The 20501-nt window shown below is 41.8% G+C and overlaps 1 protein-coding gene across 2 annotated transcripts in view; it reads right to left on the reverse strand.

Annotated features, from left to right (window-relative positions):
• Positions 1 to 20501, reverse strand: part of RNF38 (ring finger protein 38) — a 112146-nt gene that overhangs the window by 45711 nt on the left and 45934 nt on the right. Inside the window, exon 2 of one of the 2 annotated variants that reach the window (XM_055699668.1) lies at positions 8950 to 9020. In XM_055699668.1, coding sequence (XP_055555643.1) covers positions 8950 to 9020 — 71 coding nt within the window. Of the gene's footprint in view, positions 1 to 3453; positions 3814 to 8949; positions 9021 to 20501 lie in introns of those variants that run through there. The other variant, XM_055699669.1, reaches the window with a different exon arrangement.

The following is a 20501-nucleotide window of genomic DNA, read 5'->3' on the forward strand; positions in this document are numbered from 1 at the left end:
CTCACCAAAAATATTCAGCACATTAGTTTCTTTAAAGAACAATCCCATCACAGATAACCTGATGAAAAAAAATCTAAATAAGGGAGCAAAGTTCTTAATTTTTGTCTAGAGAGAAGGCAATTTCCAAAAGCTTTCATGAAGACTGCCAGACAGAGCATCTGCTCAGCAGCACCATAAGCTTTGCCATGAACGCTCTCATCCCTGCTCACAGAATGATTTACTCTAACTGCAATGTGAAAGAAAAAGAGCTGGCAAAGACAAACCATAATGGTAAGATAAGAAGTTCTGAAAAGAGTGCAGGGTTGAATTCACACAATTGCTGCATTTGCCTAGGACAGACGTGTACACAGATTTCAGAGACACGAACAAAACTGCAAGACTTAGAAGATAAAAGGGCTACTTAAAACAGAAAGCAAGCAAAATACAGCATATGAAGTGGTGCTCACATGAAGCACCACACTTTTTTATATTATCTGAGATCATAAGTGGGCAATACAGAAAGCAATGTTACTGCTAGTGAACCAGGAAGTAAAAAGTTCTAGGACAACAAATCTGAGATGTGCTGAGAACCAGGAACTGTGGACATTAAAAAAGTCTCTCTTCTTCTGAGAGGGCAAGAGCAAAGGCACCAATCTTTTTACAGTTGGAATGCCTACAGAAGACAGTAGCTGAGGAAGATTTATACTGCTTAACTTTTTTTCTACCAGGTGAGGAACAGTTCCACTGCAATCAACAAAGTGGCTGGACAGCAAAATCCTTAAGGTGCAAAAGGGCTTCCTTTCTTTCTTTTCCCTTCCCACTGTTTTTAAAGTGCTGCTGCTGTTAGCATTTTACTGTCGTTAAAGACAAAGCCCAAGCTTTCTATGTTCTGACAAACAGAAATCAGTAGGTGGCACCAAAAAGCAAAGGAAGTTTCCTTCATCTTTCAAGAGTTCAGAAAAAGAGGAACCTACCTAATCCCTAGTGAAGCTGATGTGTAAAAAACACTAAAAACATCCTGATAAATCAGAAACCTATAAAGCTTTGCCCACAACAGTCTTTAAATATGCTGTATTAGATTACTGAACCTGACAGAGATGCTTACATAAAGAAGGAAAGCACAAGCTGCATTACTGCATGAACTGGTGAAGTCAAACACGTATCTTTCCAGAAGTTTCAAGGATCAGTCTCCACAGTCAAAACAACTCTCTGTCTAAAAATAAGAAAAGTGAAATTTCACATCCTACCTGTACCCCTATTCCTACCTTTTGAATCCCTCTAGAGTTAGGGGGTGGCCATGGTGGAGCTACATGCAAAGATTAAGTGAGAAAATCTTCAGAAGCCAAAGACTTCTAATTCTCATTAGATTCATTTGCAATTTAGCCCACATAGTTTCCGTGGACAAACACATATGAAAGCTTTGAAATGCAACAATACTACAATTCAAGCTTCAGTTCAATAGTAGCTCTGAAGATGTAACTTGACTTCCTAACTGCACCATTTTTATACTCTAATAAGAGCTTGCGTAGAAACCATTTGATTATTAAAAGACTTTATTAGTAAAGTTGAAAAAGTAACCTGACTTCATCAACAGTATCAATTTAAATCATATAAGTTATCTCCTGTTATGTCAACAACACACATTGGAAAAATGCATTTAGATAAGCTGATGCATGACCTTCACAAATCACAACAGCAACACCACTGATGTCTACTTCTGAGCCAAAGCTGTATGTTTCAGAAAAACAAAAGACAATTAAATACTGAGATTCCTGTATCACTGCAGGTGCACAGCAAAGGCTGATCAATTTTCAACTTCAATTTAGTATTTACTATACTTCTATTTAAAAAAAAAAAATAATCAAAGAGAACCATATGCATATCAAATAAAATATAACCCACTCTATACATCAGCAAGATGGCAAAATCAGTTTTGCATCAAAGAATCTTGAGACCCCTAATTTATAAGCCCCTTTTATTTATACACCACTTTTCTTCTTGCAATTACCACTCTTAACATGTACCACCTCCTGGTAACAATTTCCTGGAAAATTTCACGTTGTTATTCTATGTATGTATAAAGATATTTTGTAGAGATTTGGTGATTAAGCAAGATCAACAACATTATCAGCTTTCACTATCCACTAATCTGCTGTGGCACCTATTTGCTCTCCAGTGTCATATTCAATCTTCTAAGACTGCACCCTCCTTTCCCTTTCCACACACGTCAAATATCCAAATGGAGGTGGGTTTTTTTCCCCCTCTTTCTCAGAACAGTGAGTTTCTAGTACCACAGCTGCAGTATCCCCTTGAAGGCAAAAAAGGTTTGTATTTCATTCTTGCAGCACTGCAAAGCAGCTAAAGCATCTGTTGGGCCAGCAAATAGCCAGATCCTTGGGGATGTAGATAAAGACCATAAATTTGGCAACTGGAATCAAAGTAGTTGCTTCAGTGAATGGCATTTAAGAACAAGCATGTTAGCAGCAACACCTGCTCAAGCGGTAAGCAACACTTGAATAAAGCACACTAATAGTAGTCTTGTTCATCTTACCATTCCAGTTGCCTCACTATACATCTGAAAACTTATCAAAACATACGCATTTGCTCCAAATACTACCCTCAAAAATTGGTTTCAAAATGCAAATGCTATACACTCACGAACATCCTCACGACTTACAGTTCAACAACTGCGCAAGTAATAACTATTTGCTATAAACAATTACAACTTAAGACGGACAGCTCTAAAAAACATCTCAATGTACAAACGGTTTTAAAATAGACTTCTTGAGGAAACATGAAGCACCCTTCTAGTTTATGTTTGAAAAAAAAATCCCCTTCATGTTACACAGTTATAAAAATTAACTCATATATACTGTAAAGCACTAACAGTATGCCCTACAACGTCTGCTCGCCAACATCAGTGCTTCCCCGAACGCTTCTTTCTCAACTAATGGAGAGGATTAAAGATGCCCTGAAACTTCACTTTACTGGAAGGCCGGGCGGACGAACAGCTGTTCGGTGTTCCAGAAACACTTGCTCTCTCCTTGCACGCAGCACATCGAACCCGCTTGTCTCCTGGAGGGCAGCACACAGCAACTCGGCCCTGGAAAGCCAGCTCATCTGGGGGTTCCAGTCCTAACTTCTGCCAAAGCGGACAAAGCACCTTTAACAGGACCAGACGCCGCGCCCCCCCGCTGACCCGGCCGAGCTCTCGCCCACCGCGCGGGCCGCCCCACGTGCGAGCACGACCGGCCTCCACGGGCCGCCCGGGGCCGCTCTGGCTCCGCAGCAGCGGGCTCACGGCCGGGCCGCGCGGCCCGCTCCGCCCTCCACCTCTACGAACGGCGACCCCGCGGAGCCGGGTCCGGCGAGAAGTCGCCCCGCCGCCGAGAAACGGCACGCCGCCCCCCGCCACCGGGCTGCACGCCGGCAACTCGGGGCCACCGGGCGCCGAGGCCCCACCCCCGCCCCTACCTGCCGTCCGCACGTCGGTCCCTGCGGCCGCGAGGCACGGCGGGGCCGCGCCCCCGCCTCCTCCGCGCCCCTCGCAGTCACCGTCGGGGCTCCCGCGCCGCCTCCAGTTGCGTCGGTCGGGGACCCCGCTGCCGCCCCTCGGGCCAGGCCTACAGCGCCTGCCCGCGCGGTCGCTCCGGGAGCGGCGGCCCGGCGGCCTCCGCCCGATCACAGGGCGCGCGCCCCTCGCCCCTCCTGAGTCCGCGCCACCGTCGCTCGCTCCCGCGGCCCGCGCCCGCCGCCGCCCGCCATGTTCCGCTCCTCCGGGGCCTCGCGGCCCCGCGCGCTCCCCGCCGTCTCCGGGGGCCGGTGACGTCACTCTCCAGCCGGGCCGGGCCGGCCCCGCCCTCGGAAGCTCGCCCCGCCCCACGAGCGACGACGCGGGGCGTCCTTTGTTTGCACGGGGGGGGGAGGGGGCGGCGGAGGCTGGCCTCGTACGTCACCGCCGCGGCCGGACGAGCAGGCGGGGCCGGCAGCCCTCCCTCGCGCGGCACGCCCCGAGGCCTCCCGCGCATGCGCACCGGAACGAAGGCCCGCCCCGCCCTCTTTTAGTTTCGGTTTGCGGGCCGCCCCTCCCCCCCTCCCGCGCGGCGGCAGCAGCACAGCGCAGCCCCCGCTTGGGGCCGGCAGCCGCCCCGCTGCTCCGTTCCCCGCAGCTCGCACCGGAATGGGCCGCCGCCGGCAGGCCTGCGGGCACCTGCGCGGCGAGCTGCAAGCGCCGGGCGGGAAGCGGCGCCGGCAGGAGGGGGCAGGAGCCAGCGCCGCGGGACGGCCGCGCCCCGGGGGCGCCGCGCTGCTGCCGCCCGTGGGGTCTCCCTGGGACGGGGGCGCCGCGCAGTCTGTGCTCGGCCGCGTCACAAAAGCCATGAGCCTCTCGCCGACGGGCGCCTGCTGCCTGCTCCAGCTCATACTTTGCGTCTCGGGGCTTCCCTATGCCTTGCTGACAGGCAGGAGGGTTGAGGCGGGCTGGGAAAACCGGGAAAAGGCCCAGGAGCCACGTCCCGTGCTGATGAGTCAGAGAAACACGATCGGGCGCTTGCTACCGCGGAGGCTCGCTCCCGGGGCCGAGCCGCTCAGCAAGCGAACGAACCGGGCGCGGAGAGAACCGACTCACCCGGGCTTGTTCCCGTAACCGAGACCCTCACCCTGGCTGTGCCCACCTCTCAAACCTTCCTCCCCCGAATCTGATCCTGGAAAACAGAATAAGCCATCTGCTGTAGATACAAACAATTATATGTTCCAAAGGACGCAATTTCACTGGGCATAAAAGCAGTTTAAAATCAGTAAATTGCATCGTTACAGCTGCCAGGGGTGCAGTGAGAAGGGCTGAAGAATTAACTGAGGCTGTGCGGGGGGGCAGAGGCCAGCCGCCCCAAGAGGCAGGATTGGTGCTGTCCGAACCGGGCAGGAAGAACTTTTTCCAGTTTTGAAACTGAAATTCCTTCTATTATTCCCATTTTTCTATGTATTGCCTGCCACACATCCCCCACAAGGGATGCATATAGACTATATGTGATGGACCTTAAAATAACGGAATTCGTGAATCATTATGAGTTCAGATACAGATGAGTGTTGTCAGGCTTATCCTACCCGACTGCACCATCCAAAGCAGGGAGGAAGTAATTTCTTTTTTTCCCCTAGTGTTAGAACTTGTAAACCCCTCTTGTGAAAAAACATCTTTACAAAGAGTTACTGGATTACAGACTGAGAACTGGGCACCCATCAAGACAGGCAAATGACAGTTAAGTTCAGGAACAAGAAATTACCAAAGTAAAGGAAGGTGTGTTAACTATAATTGGGAAATGTAAAGGTTAGAAATAGCGAATCAAATACTGTAGTTATGTATTCAGGTAGTAAGAACCAAGGAAAAAGAAATTCTTTACATACATAAGAACACAAATCTAATAGGAGTAATATAATACTATGAAAATAAATGACAGTAAGTTTAAAAGGATTAAAGCCAGGTAAATTGTAATAGGAAATGATAATAATTTCCTGCCCCTTGGGGGTAGTGAAAAAATTCCACTGGACTGCTCCCATGGTGGTGTCCCCCCTCATTACTACTAGGTGGTCAATTTGGTTTTTAACTACATGAGAACTAAGGAATACATAACTTCATTAAGATCTGTGAAAAGCAATGTCCCAAGAGTAGTTAAGAGTTGCATCACTGAAGTTTCATTTCCATTTCAGCAAACCACCCATAGAACAAAAAATATTTTTAAATAAACTGAGTATGATTAAAAGGCTCTGAAGGATAGTATACTTCCATCTATCCCTCTGTTTAACGCTAGTAGGAAGCCACTGCTTGGGCATTAAGAAAAAGTAGTATTTCCAAGGAGTAATAGTTCCTTGTTATAAATAACTTTCTTTAAATGCTGTGCTCCATAAAGAAATTTATTCAGTTCTGTTTTTTATTATTTTAAGAACAAGAATTTCAGCTTTTAAGTATTTCACTGATTTAAAAATCATAGGTATTAAACATATACAGCATGTTATACTTCAAAGCAAAATAAAAGAAACTACAAACATCAAGAAAGGGTCCCCTGACTCGTGCACTGAGGCTTAAAAGCTCCCATGTCCAAAGGAACAATTACTTTAAAATATATCTCAATTATCATCACTTTGCAGAAACAAGTAAGATGGGAAACGCACTCTTACCTTACGCTAAACTACATCTTTTTATAAGACAACACGCAAAGTACTAGTTTTGGTGCTATGAAATTAAACAGGTTCTTAGTACTATAGAAAATGCTCTCAACAATGTCGTATCCTTCTTAATGCAATGAGTCCACACACGAAAAATTTTAAGACTTTGGTTTCCTGCTGCTGTCACTGCACACAAATTCACGATTCTCATGTGCAAAGTCAACAAAATCAAGTAATTGGAGTGGAAGCCTGGGAATAGTTTTCATTAAGATTGCAACACTCCTTTAGCATGTGTGGTGTGGAACTTTTCTCATGCTGCTGTCTAGGAAATGAAGGCTTGTGGAGAGAACCTACTGTAAAATACATGCAGTTTGCCCATCAAGTACCATCCTCTACCATTTCTTCTGTAACGCAAAACTTGGTTACACACGGTCAGGCAGAGACCAGTAAATTATTTCACTGAAACAATGTATATTAACTAATCAAAGAGAAGTCAAACTATTCTGAAGGCATGCTTCTCAAAGTTTCTAGAATCAATACAAAAATGTCCAACAATAAATCAAAATTTTTAGATTTTAGATCAATTAAATCCTGCATTTCATCTTTAAATTATATTCCTACCAAAATGAACAGGTCCTGTCACTCTGTAATGGCTCAGAACTGGAAATTAATAACCAGTTCAAAAACTAACCAAAAATATAGGCGTATGTAAAATAAAAGCAAGAGTGGTATAGAATTGCAATTGTACCCTCATATAGTAACCAGCTGCTCTTAGGAAGCACTACTGCCAATTTAAAAAAAAAAGAACAAAAGAAAGTATATTTATATACACAAGCTCATAAAAATTAGAAAAAACAGACATCCAGTTGGCTTATACCTCCCAATGACACTAACTGAGCCTTAGTGCTCTATCTTCTATTTCAAAATGAGCACAGAGTTCAGTGGTATGTCTGAGAAAAGTACAGACGTCTGTTCTGAAGATTGTTTACTGTTTTTCCCATTTTAATCAAAGGATCAGCTAGCATTTGCTATAAAATGCAAGGCAAACAGCTTCATGTATTCTCACAAAGAAAGCAAAGCTCCTACCAAATAAAACTGATATTTGAGGGAATATGTATCTTTGAAATATACCCAAACCACATTCTTTCTCCTTTTTACACTAGTTCCACTTTTGTCAGTGTTTACAGTGGGGAACTCTCATTTGGTGCAGAATCAATACCAATGAGAAAGATTGTTTTCTCCCACCATCCCTCAATATTCAAAAAAGTAAAGTTGTGGCCCAGTTCCTCTGTTAATATGGAAGCAGGTGTTGCTGGTGGGCCAAACAACTTAAAAGGCTATGCAGTGTTCTGAAATTTAAATCAGGTAATCTGTGACACCCCTTCCCACTCCCTCCTCCCAAACCTGTGAAGCACCTAACAGAATTTCCAACAAGACTTAAACCAGTTTTAATTACTCTGACATGAAATAAAACTAAGGGAAGACAATCAATCTAACACAGAGGTGATCTTGCCTGTAATGAGAAAAGTATGAACAATAAAAGGGAACGTCAGTGTTGAGTTGGTGCACTTAGGATGGCTCTGAAAGTAGACTTCCCGCACCTGCTCCTCACCCAAGAATCTTCTAGTAACACAGTGCACAGGGACCAAAAACCAAAGCAGTGAATACTATTGGAAATGGTTAGCCAGTTAATCAACTGGAAACTTAAAAATAATTTTGCCATGTTCTGGATAGCATGTTTGACCATTATCTGTAGGTTTAACCAGGCCCCAAATCTAGGATGATACTTAAAAATAAAATTAAATTTTAAAAAAGAACAGGGGAAAAGAAGAGCAATAGGGGAAAAAAGAAAAAAAGGCAGTAGAGCCGTACAAGAATCTTGCACTGATGACAAATCTTGCTCTAGGATAAGCTGGAACAACTAGGAAATTAATTTATTCTGGAATTACAGCATACAAGGATTTGTGCACTTATCAAGGCACTGCCATACAGGTCACACTCCATTTCCCAAGAAAGGTAATTTACAATTTGACTAATACATGCCCTTTTCCAGGCACCTCAAGCCAAAAAGTTGGTTTACTAGTAAGTGTCATACTTGCAAACAATGTAACACATGATAACTAATGTTAACCCATTTGTATTATTTATGGACAGTAAAGCTTAAGGTAAAACCATCAACAGTACCAGTGGTTCAATGTCAAAACTTCTCCCTTCTGTATGCCACCTACACTACTGATCCAAGTCTCACTGAACATTTAACATCCGGCACTCCACTGACTCAAAGCAAGCTAATCTGAGAATATGTCAAAAAAATGTTATGAAAATGCCTGCACACTACTAGACGGACTGGTATTTTAAGGCTGCAGCACTGAACAAAAGCTTCCGATCTGTGAAACATGAAGTTCCCAACTCCAAAACAGGAAAATACAGCTACTGCAAAGAAGCTTTGAATACTTAGCTAGGCTCTAACCTCTGAAGTCAGAAGCAACAAGACATTACCTAAATATTAGCAGTAACATTGCTGTTCTTTATTAACCAAGGGTGTCAATATGGCAAATTACAAATGTTTACAATAGCAAATGAATATAAGCAAAAAGGAAAACACAGTACTTAAGACAAATTTCTCCTAACTGACTAAAAGATTGTCTTGAATAAAATAAATTTCTTAGTATGCTAGAGACAGCTCAAAGAGTAACGCTGAAAATTGACAGCTATACCTGCAAAACAATCTATCTTTGTATAGTAAAGGCAATACATAAAAATACCTAATGTATATGCATCTTGTGAAGGAAACATTTATGTAAGCCTCACCTTGTCACTGTCATCATTACAAATGTGATCTTGATGGATTGAGTGGCATTGAAAGGGTGTACCAATGCTACCTACAAAAGAAGGGGGGGGGGGGGGGGGGAAGAGAAAAAAAAAAATCATTAAAATGATAACCCAAATAGTGTGAACGCTAAAAAGAAAAACAAATGTACCAAATGTTCTTTTCTCCCCACATAGAAGAGACATTTATTTGCCAAACTGCTACGTCTCACAAGTAATGCTTTTAATTTTGGTAACAGAATACACATCCGAGAGACATTTTGCACAGTGTACCAACAATGTTTTCACATATGTTTTTTTCTCAATGTTTAACCAGAATAAAATAAGAACTAATTCATCAATCCAAAACAAACATACGCAGTGCAGTACATACACAACACGTGTAAATAAGGAGAAGCTACACACTTCATATTTAGCCAATATAGTCCTATCCCATATACCTTACTACAGAAAATTTTCAGGGCCCTGGGAAACCACAAAGCAGCTGTCTCTTTCCAGTGATATGTTAAGAACAAAAGTCAGTGGAAAAATCCAAGGTCAAAGCAGAGAAGTTTTAATTTTATCAATTTTGTTTGTAGCGGAATTTCTGCCTGCTTAAGGCCTTGCCACAGGTTTCTTTACGCCTAGAAAAAAAGGGACAGCACACCTCTGCAAAGGCTTACCCCACTCCTGAGACTTCTGTCCAAGGATGGAGACAAACTGAAGTTTGATTGCATTCACAGAGATTCTCAAACAGATTAACAGAACTCTTACTCACACTGTGAAGTTCTATTTCATGTGCTGCTTCCTTGCTTAGAAAGTACAGGAGTGGCATAACCACTGTTGTTGAATTTATGCTTCCCTAAGGTGACTTCTTCCTTGTCCAGTTGCAAATACTGAGCAAAACAATTTTTAAACAGCAAGAAGAAAAAGGTCTGATTTCTAAAGCTACACCATTTTATGATTTTCCTTACAGAATATCCATCTAGAACTTTTCTTCACAAGTTTCTTATGGTCATTCTGTTAAGACTTCTGAAATACTAGTAGTCCTTTTCTGTAACATTTACACCAAATTCCACACAAAACGTTTGTTATAAAGTTTTGCAGTCCATGTGTTGTTTTCAATCTGGACACAACTAGTCAAAGATGGTAATTATTTAATTAACAGGCAGGCAGCCATAGCCTGTTTAAGTTATAGCCTGTTTAAAATTTTGCTGGAGATCATGATGCAGCAAAACTCTGGCTTCTGAGAATTCACCTGCACGTCTGTACTACTCTGCACTCCAGAGAAGCCAGTTACCTTAAAATCACCAAAAAAGTTCAAGAAATAATGCACTGCATAAACTGAATCCTGGAAAAGACAAATTAACAACAGTCAGTCCAAGGGCCTTTTGTGACTGTAACACAACCAGCAAGACACATAAAAACATGAAACTAATCTGGTTATTTTCATAGTTCTTAGGCAAACATGAAGATTCATTTAGTTCTTTTCACTGAGGGAAAGAAAAAAAAAATTAAAAATCACTTAACCTCAAGCTGATGATTTTGGACAAAACACTACTTCCATCTGCAGATTTATCAGTATATCAATCAAGACTTTTATCATCAAATCACATATGGAATGCCAATTAGGTTCTTGGTGAAACTTTTATCAATGCAGATGTAAAGACTGATTAAGAGAGCTTAAAGACAGGAGTTCCTGAGTCCCTAGTGAGTTAGCTGCCTAGCTGGCCTCTTCAGACAGAACTGACAACTGACAATTTGGGAAGAGAAAAAAAAAAAAGCAAGCTGATTTTTCAGACAGTTATTCTTCTGAAAAAAACGTATTTTCCGCCAAACAGAGCTTCGTAAAACTAGCTTCTTTCTGACTTATCACTCACAGAAGAGAAGTTATTTTGTCATAGGAGTAATTAACTCTGCCTGAACTGGCTTGAACAGCAGTAGAGCCTACTCATGCTGTGTATTTTTGTAGGAAGGGAGAGCAGAGAAGAAATCACTATACATTTTAAGTTGCAAGGTGCAAAGGGAAAAAAGAACCAGTTTTAAACTGTTCAAAATATGCAAAGCTCCCTTCCCATGTGATTTAGACAAATCACAGAACACAAGTGTTTTCACCAGGAACAGTCCATATGCTTTCCTGAAATTTGGAATCTATTCAAGCTCAAAGGCAAAGGTTTGACAGATTTCTGTTCGTTACCCCAGAGGCAGAACTAACCTAAAATACAACCTCTTAGACTAATCCAAGATAAAAAAGATAGCAAATAATGAAAACAGTTTAGTTATGCCACATTACACAAGTACATACAAATTTGTTTTGCTCATCTATGAATGCACAGTGGATAATGAAAGAAATTTCTAGAAGTGGTTCAGAGGCTACATCTAACCTCAACATCACCTAAAACTTGCTCTCCACCAAATTCAACTCATCAATGTGGACCCTGCCTTACAGACTACATGACAGGCTTTACAGATAGGCTTTTCAGGGACAGCAATCACATACACAATTACAATGATAAACTGGCTTTGTTCTAGCCACGATGGATACCAGCAGCAGCAACACAGCTGCAATAGTACAGCTTTCAGTTAGTAAATACAATGTAGGACACCTGGCAGCCCATTAGGTGTCAGGTTGCCATAGCTTCAATTGTAACAATATCCGCATTACCAAGAAAAAAAAAGCCAGCTTGGGGTTTATCTACATGTTGCAATCATACTCAACTCTTCCATAAACACAGCCACAAACAGCCAAATGCACTTAGCAGAGAATATGGCAATGCTTTCTTTTTAATATATAGGGTTTTTTTTCAACAGGGTCTTTCATGGTCTTCTTATGTGTTTCATTTCTGGTCAGCTACTTAATAGTACCCGACAGTACAATAGGAAGATACAAGACATGATCGCTGAAGAGTCAAAAGTGAAGATTTTAAAGATTTTGCTGCTTTGCACCAGTTAGCTGTCTGATCTCACCAACAGCCTCACCAAAAGCAGCCTTGGAAAAGGGCTTCTTTCAAAACCAGCATTGATAATGCAATCCCTTGAATGTGGGCAGCACAGGTAACAGATCTAGGGGCACTGACAGAGGGGATTATGAGCTAAAGACTCTGCTCCACAATAATGCAATCTATGATGAGTTATGCAAACGGTTTTTGACTGTGGTTTAACAGGGAAACCATGCTGGAGGACTGGAAGGAACTATAAGCCAATTTACATTGCCCTGACTGCAGGGAGTAAATAGAAACTGTTAAGCTACCTTCATATCCCCAAATCTACACGGAATTTCAGACCAACTCAAGAATAATTGTACCTGGGGGCTAGCAGATCCTAAAGCTATTACAAACAAGGCTTTAATTCTGACTGAAGCATCTTCTCTGCTACAAAGCTCACAGAGTGGTGAAAAATGCCAGTAAGGCTCCTGTGTAAGCGACAGAATGTGGCACATGGGCCACTGCCCACAGCACCTTCCCAAACACATTTCCTTGCTGTAGTGTTCAGGAGATGCAACTGTGAGGTCTAATACCAATCATCTTCTCAAGCAAAATCCCAGCCAGAACTCTCTCTCTCCCACAATCCATAGGAGTCTCCCTGCTATGTAACACAAGAGTCAGGTTGTTTATTTATACTCTCATCTTCTAATACCCAGGCGACAAAACTGTAGCCTCAGTTTAGGCTGAAACACCTTCAAGAGACAACAGGCATCCATGAAACATCAGATCAGCCACCCCTTCAGCATTACCAGTATCAGGACAGAGTATAGAGTAATTCCCTTCAAGTGATGTACACAAAACATGCATCTGTATATATGTGTGTGTACATGTATCTATATCTCAAAGACTATATCTGAAAGACTTCAGGAGAAATCTGAGTCTGCCTTTTACCTTTTTAAATGCAGTTACACTCTTTTTCACTCCCTTCAAATCAAACTGAGATACTCTGCTTAATATTATGTCTTGAACTCAGGGAAAAACATCAGTTCTTTTGTACTAAGAAAGAATGCTATGCTCCCCAGATACCACAGGAAAAAGGGATTGTTTCCTTTCTAAAACCACACATTAAACTGAACAGCAGAAAGAATCTTCAGAATTTCATGATCTCTGCCTAACTTGTGCATCGTAATAAAATAATAATCAACATCAAGTTTGAATGGCTTGCTTCATGCCTGCCAATATTAAACAGTCCAAACTCACACAACGCTAGTCCAAGAGGAAAAAATCTGGGAGTTCAGTCCTTTTAGTTCAGTCGTCTCAGAGCTACTGCAAGTATCTCACTGCTTAAATGAGCAATACTGATTAGTACACTCATTGCCTCCCCTCCCTAGCACCAGTCTGATAAGGAAAACATTTGTGTATGACACCTGTACCATCAAACGTACTTTATCCAGAGCGATGCTGTTGAGCCCTCACTAATTTGCATGAACTAGAAGAGTTCTGGGGTAAGCATTAGGTCAAAACTAGAGTTTGCTGAGTAGCAAATGCATGGAAACAAAGCCTGAATTGGAGCGAGTTTCGACTCCTAATTAACCGCTCCCTTTAAAATGCCTGTGAGTTGAGTGGAGTATAAAATTCTAGTGAGATACAGCCATGGATGGCCAACCTACTTGAAAACATGCAAGATAATCAAGAGGTTAAATTATCTCTGACCTAAGAGCCTCAACTTTCAGAAAAAGTAATGCAAACTACTCCTGCAGATGCCTATCATCGGCTGGTCAACAATACTCCTCTGTTTGCTATTTATTTTTTAATTATGCTATTTAGATTTTGGATGTTCCTTCTAATTCAAGAGCCTCCAAATGGCAGTGAAGAAGTTACTTAAAAGTAAACAATAGTTTACTATTACAATGAAAAAGTCGGAGGGGAGTTCAAGAAATGATACAGCTGCTTAGGCTGGTCAGGGAAGAGATGGCTCTAGGTTAACTGTCTTATAGAACATACTTTTTTTTCCTACGCATGCAAATCAGACCATGAAGAAGCAACACATTGCATCGTGCCTGGGGGTTGCAGCTCTGCTAGCTGCATAGAATGCATATTAGGATTGCCATTCTTCCCTCATCTCCTCCACTGTCCTTTTTATGGACTCCAACAAACTGAAATTCCATAGGTTTCCCAGAGGTTTGCATTCACATTAACTTCTGTTATGGAAAGAATTTATTACACACTGGGAAAAGCTAATATTTTTCAGTTGTGTGGTACAGCACACTGTTGCTAACTTTTAAGCAAGTCCTGAGCATAGAATATATATATCTATGAGGCTGTGATAAAACTCTGGATGACATCCTAGCCAGAAAGCAGCCCAAAGTCACTAGAGAAGAAAAAAATTAAAATACTTCCTGAACTACTTCCTCCACTTCCCAAGAAAGCCATGCTCTTGTTCAACTGCAGACAGTGTAGGTCTGGTGGTGTTTTCTGACTTCTGGTCTTCCCTTCCAACTCCCTGACACCAGTCAGCCTCACTGGTACACCTGCCATCCCCTCTCCCCTGCTACAATGCCCAGCTGAGGGATTCTGTCCTAATTTCCACATACCTAGTGAAAACTTGTATTTTCCAAACATCAGAAAGCATGATAAAGAGTCTGCAAGAAAAGCTCCCTCAGCTTCTCCTTTTCCTGCAGCTTTCAGGGAAACACACTACGTGCTTAATAATCATCAGGAAAAGGGATGAAAACAGCACAACTGTAATGAAACCTGGGCCCATGCTTATTTCAGGAAAGTTAAGTGTACCTTGTAGTAACATTTCTGACTGAACGACATCTTGCAGGTTATATTAGGAGAAAGGGAGAGGAACCCCAGAGCTTAAAAAAGAAGCAAAACGAACACTGCAAAAGTCCTGAATACTGGGGCAGGCCACTAGGCTTCATAAACAGCTCATCGATAAACCAGCAGTGAAGAAAGAGCTTTTTACCTGGTTTCTGCTGTGCCTCTAGAAATCTGCATAAATGTTCAAACAAAAAACATCCAATTTAAATGTATTAATTTGGATTTGTAATTTATAATTACAATTTAAATGCGTTTATACATACAAACTGGACTTGTTACGCCAGCAGCAGTCTGAATATAACCCCACATACACACTCTTTTCCTGTGCTTGCAAACAAGATTATAATAATGCCCTCATGTCACAGAGGAAACCACTGTGGCCTAGCTGTTGCCTTCCTCCTTCTGCACTGACTTTAGTGGCTTCATCTTTTCTAGGGAAGAGTGGAAACAACTGCAGTTCAGACGGACTGGTAACGCACAGGCTCAACCACACGGTTTTATCCCCTTTGTAGCAGTCTCATGCAAAGAGAGGCCACTGCTGTGGTAGCCATCCAGTGTCACCCTGCAAGGTCCAATTTCTTACAAGATTTGTGTATTTTTAAGTTGAGCACGTATCTGTGTGGAAATTTGAGTGTCTCAGACACTACGGTGTCTGAGGGATCCAACCCATCAGCACCTTGCTTCTCCACATACTCTGGATTTGCAGCTAAAGTCAGCTATTAAGTAAATGAGAAGTTCTTTCCTCAGCTAACAACGCAGTATTAATGGATAAGCATAGGCTTTCAGTGAGCATATATAGTTTCATTGCCAAATTATTAAAATGATTTCCATACAAGATTTATAGCCATAAACTATACTGACCAGGCATGCCGAGAGCAAATGATCAGATTCAGCCAAGCTTCAAATAAAAAGAACATACCTCCCAACATTTAAAGAATTCTTGAAATCAAAGGTGTTACAGAATTCATGTTTACTTCTACAAATTCTGTCTGTATGCACTGTAAAAATCCCTAGAAAAATGGAACTACTATACATAAACAGCCTTTTGGAACATTCTTCAAATATTCAACTTTGTAATTTAAAAAAATACTGAAACACATCAGAAGTTAAGTCCTTACTGTTAGCTTTTTGCAACTCAAACATTACTCAGATTCTATTTTGGATTTCATGCAAGTGTAAAACTAGTATTTTAAAAGTTTGTCTTTCATAGCTTTACAGTACACATACAAAAGCAAGGAACATTTTCCGTAAGCTTATTGACAGCTGTGTGCTTTGCTCTGGGGATCAGGTTTTCCCTGCTTATTCAAGGAACAGCTCAGCAAGAAGTCATCCAGGGAAAAATTTTACAGCAGCAATAAACCTTCAGGAAATTAGGTTACTGCAGAAATACTATTACACCCATAAACACAGTACCAATATTTTACTGGTACTCTTAGTACTCAAAATGTCAGGAGATGAAGTGTAACTGATGAGGTTACACAGAATAGCAAAGCATCTACAAAACCTGTTAGCAGGTTATTGAGTTTGGTTTGTAATAGTAAGACACAATCAGACAAAATCAAACTACATAAAGCAGTAAGGTAAAAATATTACTTGTGTCAAATAAGCTGTTTCATCACAGAGACTAAAGTAGGACTGAGGACAATCTCTATGATCTAAGACTAAGAAGTGATCTTCCTGAAGTGGTACCATATAAGGAAGTCCTAATCTGTTATGATAAGGCTATTCTAAAAAAATGCTGCCACAATTATGCATGTGGTAACAAGTATATACTATTCCCCACCCCCCAAGGCTTTTTAAGATTTCAATTGAGGCCTACTGTAAAATAGAAATTTAAAAGCCATTTCTCTAATTTGGATACAATATGACATTGTTTATAACAACATTCCCACTTCCTTTGCTACTCCAGAGTAAAACTTCTATCACAAGTATTTAATATACATTGTTTACAAACAGAAGCTGTTCAAAAATAGATTTGATTACAGGATGAAGTTAGACCATTCCTTCTCTGTTATTTTTGTATCCTCCTCTCTCTGAGGAATGAACTCCATAAAAATCACACCTTTCTGGCTATCTCACGCAAGTGCTAAACATGGAAGATTACCAGTAAATCGAGACTAGACCATTTAAGAATTTGCAGCTGCAAGCCCTGCATCAGATGACTGCACAAGTGCCCACGAGGGAAATCCACTGTGGTGCACGTTCCATAGGGCACAAGCAAATTTTGAAGAATTATAAAATGGTTTGGGGTTGAAGAGACCTTTAAAAGATCACCTCGTCTACCCTCCCATGGGCAGGGACACCTTTCATTAGATCAGGTTGCTCAAAGCACAGCCCAGCTTGACCTTGAACATTTCCACTGATGGGACATCTACAACTTCTCCACAACATCCACAGCAGGGCAACCTGTTCAAGTGTTTTTCCACCCCCACAGTAAAGAGCTTTCTTCCAGTTATCTTCCTTATATTCCTAAATCTACCTTCTTTCAGGTTAAAACCGTTGCCCCTTCTCCTGTCACTACAAGCCTTGGTACAAAATGCGTCCCCATCTTTCTTACAAGCCCCCTTTAAGTACTGAAATGCTGCAGTAAGGTCTCCCCAGAGCCTTCTCTTCTCTAGGCTTAACCACCCCAACACTCTCAGTCTTTATTCATAGAAGAGGTCTTCCAGCTCTCTGATCATCTTTGCGGCCCTCCTCTGGACCTACCCCAACTGGTCCATGTCCTTCTTGTACTGGGGAACACAGAGCTGGGCACAACACTCCAGGTGGGGTCTCATGAGACCAAAACAGAGGGGGAGAATTACCCCCCTCAACCTGCTGGCCATGCTGCTTTTTTTGGCTGACTTTCTGGGCTGCAAGCGCACATTGCCAGCTCACATCTAATTTTTCATCCACCAGTATCCTTCTCTGCAGGGCTGCTTTCAAACCATCCATCCCCCCAGCCCACACCAGTGTTTGGGATTAGCCTCACCCTGATGCAGGACCTTGCCCTTGGCCTTGCTGAACTTCATGAGGTTCACATGGGCCCACTCAGGCCTGTCAGGTTCCCTCTGGGTGGCATCCCTTCCTGCAAGCCTATCAATCCACTGCACCGCTCAGCCCGGTGTCATCCACAAACTTGCTCAGGGCGCACTCAATCCCGTTGCCTATGTCAGTGATGAAGATACCAAATAGTACTTGTTCCAGCATGGATCCTTGAGGGACACCACTCATTACTGGTTTCCACTTGGATACTGAGCCATCGACTGTAACTCTTTGGACATGACCATTCAGCTAGTTCCTTATCCATCAAATAGTACATCCGTCACATCCTTATCTCCCCAGTTTAGCAGCAAGAATGTTGGTCCAGCGTGGGACAGCGTCAAAGACTTTACAGAAGTTCAGACAGATGGTATCTGTAGGTCTTCCCTTGTCCACTGGTGCAGTCACCCCATTGTAGGCGGCCACTAGGTGAGTCACACATAGACTTGCCCTTGGTGAAGCCATGTTGGCTCTCTAATCACCTCCCTCTTATCCATATAATTTGACACAGCTTACCATGGAGGTGAAGCTGACTGGTCAGTAATTCCTAGGGTCCTCCTTTTTACCGTTTTTGAAAGGATATTTTCAAAAGAAAGTCAGGAGATAAAAGTGCCTGTGGGATTACTGATAAAAGATACATAAATCTGAACCATCTCAACTGCTCCCTGGACATGCAGAAATACCACCTAACACATATGCCAACCTTTGTGTGGGGAAGTGAACAATTGTCCAAAAACCTGTTTATTCCCACAACCAGCTCATGTTTCTTCAGGGGTGATCTACCTACCATTGTGCAGATAATTCCCATGCTGCTGGAGACAAGGTCTACAGATTCACAAGAGGTTATTCCCATTGGACTGGGCAGACAGGTACTTGAACCAAATGAATGATACAGGAATCAGTTCCTCCTGTCTGAGTAGTCATTGTCCTTAGATCTTCTCTCACAACAAAATAATTCTGAGGTTATTTTCTGAAGAACTGACATCAACTTAAATTGCAGCTTGAAACACACTACCTCTGTAGCTAGAGCACAAAAACATACTTCCTTTTAGCTGCTGTGTTACAGGACTCTGTACAAGAAACTGACTTTTGCTGAAAGTAAATCAATCCTAGAGAGAACAAACAAACAAACAAACCCCAAAAGCCTGGCAAGCCACCAAGGATTTTAAAAACCCCAATCTTTTAATCCTGTCATGGAATTCAGTTTTTATCATCAGGTGTTGGAAGCTGACACAAGAGATGCAGACAAATATGCACGACAACTACATTAAAAACCAGGTCTGAGCAGATCAGAACACAGGGATACCCTTACCACTGCTCTATTCCCATCCTTATAGGACTTTATATTAATGGTTTTGAAGAATCAGATGTCTGAAGTTCTTGAGCTTCCTGAACTTAAGTTACTTTTCAAACGCTACCTGAAATTTCAAGCCATTTTTCTTTATTTGTAAGTAGGCTAGTAAACCAATTTTCTCGAAATTCATCTTCTCTTGAGAATCTCATTAAGACTCTTGAAAACCCAGACTGCTTATGCAAACTGTCTAGCAGCTGCTTTTTGGATGCACTGAATAAAGTGCCTTCTTTGGCTTACATTTATTGTTACCATTACAACATAAACTTGTCATTATTACAATAAAAAAGCAAGCACAGAAGCAAAACATTAAATATTAAACTCTAAACCCTAGCTTGTCATGTCCCTCTATGTCTTTACAGTGTCACCCACCAAACTCAGTGTTAATTTGCACGAAGATTTATTATTTTTTCCCCCCCTTCAAATAAAAGCTTTAATGCTCCCACACAGCCTAGCCTGGAGAGAAGAAAGCTTCAGTGGCAAAAACGTTGCTTAGTGCTGTCTGATTCATGCAGCCTTTAACACAGATAGGAAACAGCAATCCAGAGCATGCATTTATGATCAACTTCTTTCAGTTCCTTACTTTTATCAAGAAAAAATGTCATGAAGTACTGCAACCAAAATTTTAAATACATCTCAATTTTATTATTTTTTTTTATTTTCACTGCATGTTCGTTTTAGCCATAAGGCAAAAGGTAGCCATGAGGCACTGCCTACTTAGGAACTGACCTTGCAAGTATCTGTTTGAAACAGGTTCTATTCTGAAAGCATAGTTAAAGGTGTATGATCAAGTCATCTCCAGGAAATTACTTCAAGGGAAAGGCCAAGCTGTCTCTAAAGACGGCTCATCTGCTAAAATGGGAAAATCTGAACACAATTAAAACTGGTCTCAGAGAGAAGCTAGAGTTAAAAGTAGTATTTTTTTACTGTGTATGGGCTTTCCACAACCCTCATTTCCATGCAGGTGATTGAGTGCTTACTGTTGCAACTTAAATTAATAATCAGTAGGAGTGACTTGTCCAGACAAAATGAAAAAGTTAATTTATATTTGACAGGCCATGAAATAACTTTCTCTTCGTGTCTGTCTTGGTCTTGCTCCATTTAGTAAGCATTTGTCCCAGTCTTGTTGCAAAGCACGAACCATGTTAATCTTTAGCATTTTATTTATGTCTTTCTCTTATACGTGCACAGTAAGGCCATTAGCAGCCAGAGACACCCCATCAACTTTTCCAAATATTTTTGTTCCTTGAACAAATCAGGTTGTGATAATACCCTGGATATTTGGAAGGAAAAGAAGATGAGGTTGACAGCACACCTCTTTTATCCCAGTGCTGCACGTACATGGACATAAGAGACAGCAGTATTAGTTTTCCTCCCTTTCTGGATATATTATGTCTCAATCCGTTCTGATTTTCATAGAGAGAAACTTTCTA

This window comes from Falco cherrug, chromosome Z, assembly GCF_023634085.1.
Source record: "Falco cherrug isolate bFalChe1 chromosome Z, bFalChe1.pri, whole genome shotgun sequence".
NCBI lineage: Eukaryota > Metazoa > Chordata > Aves > Falconiformes > Falconidae > Falco > Falco cherrug.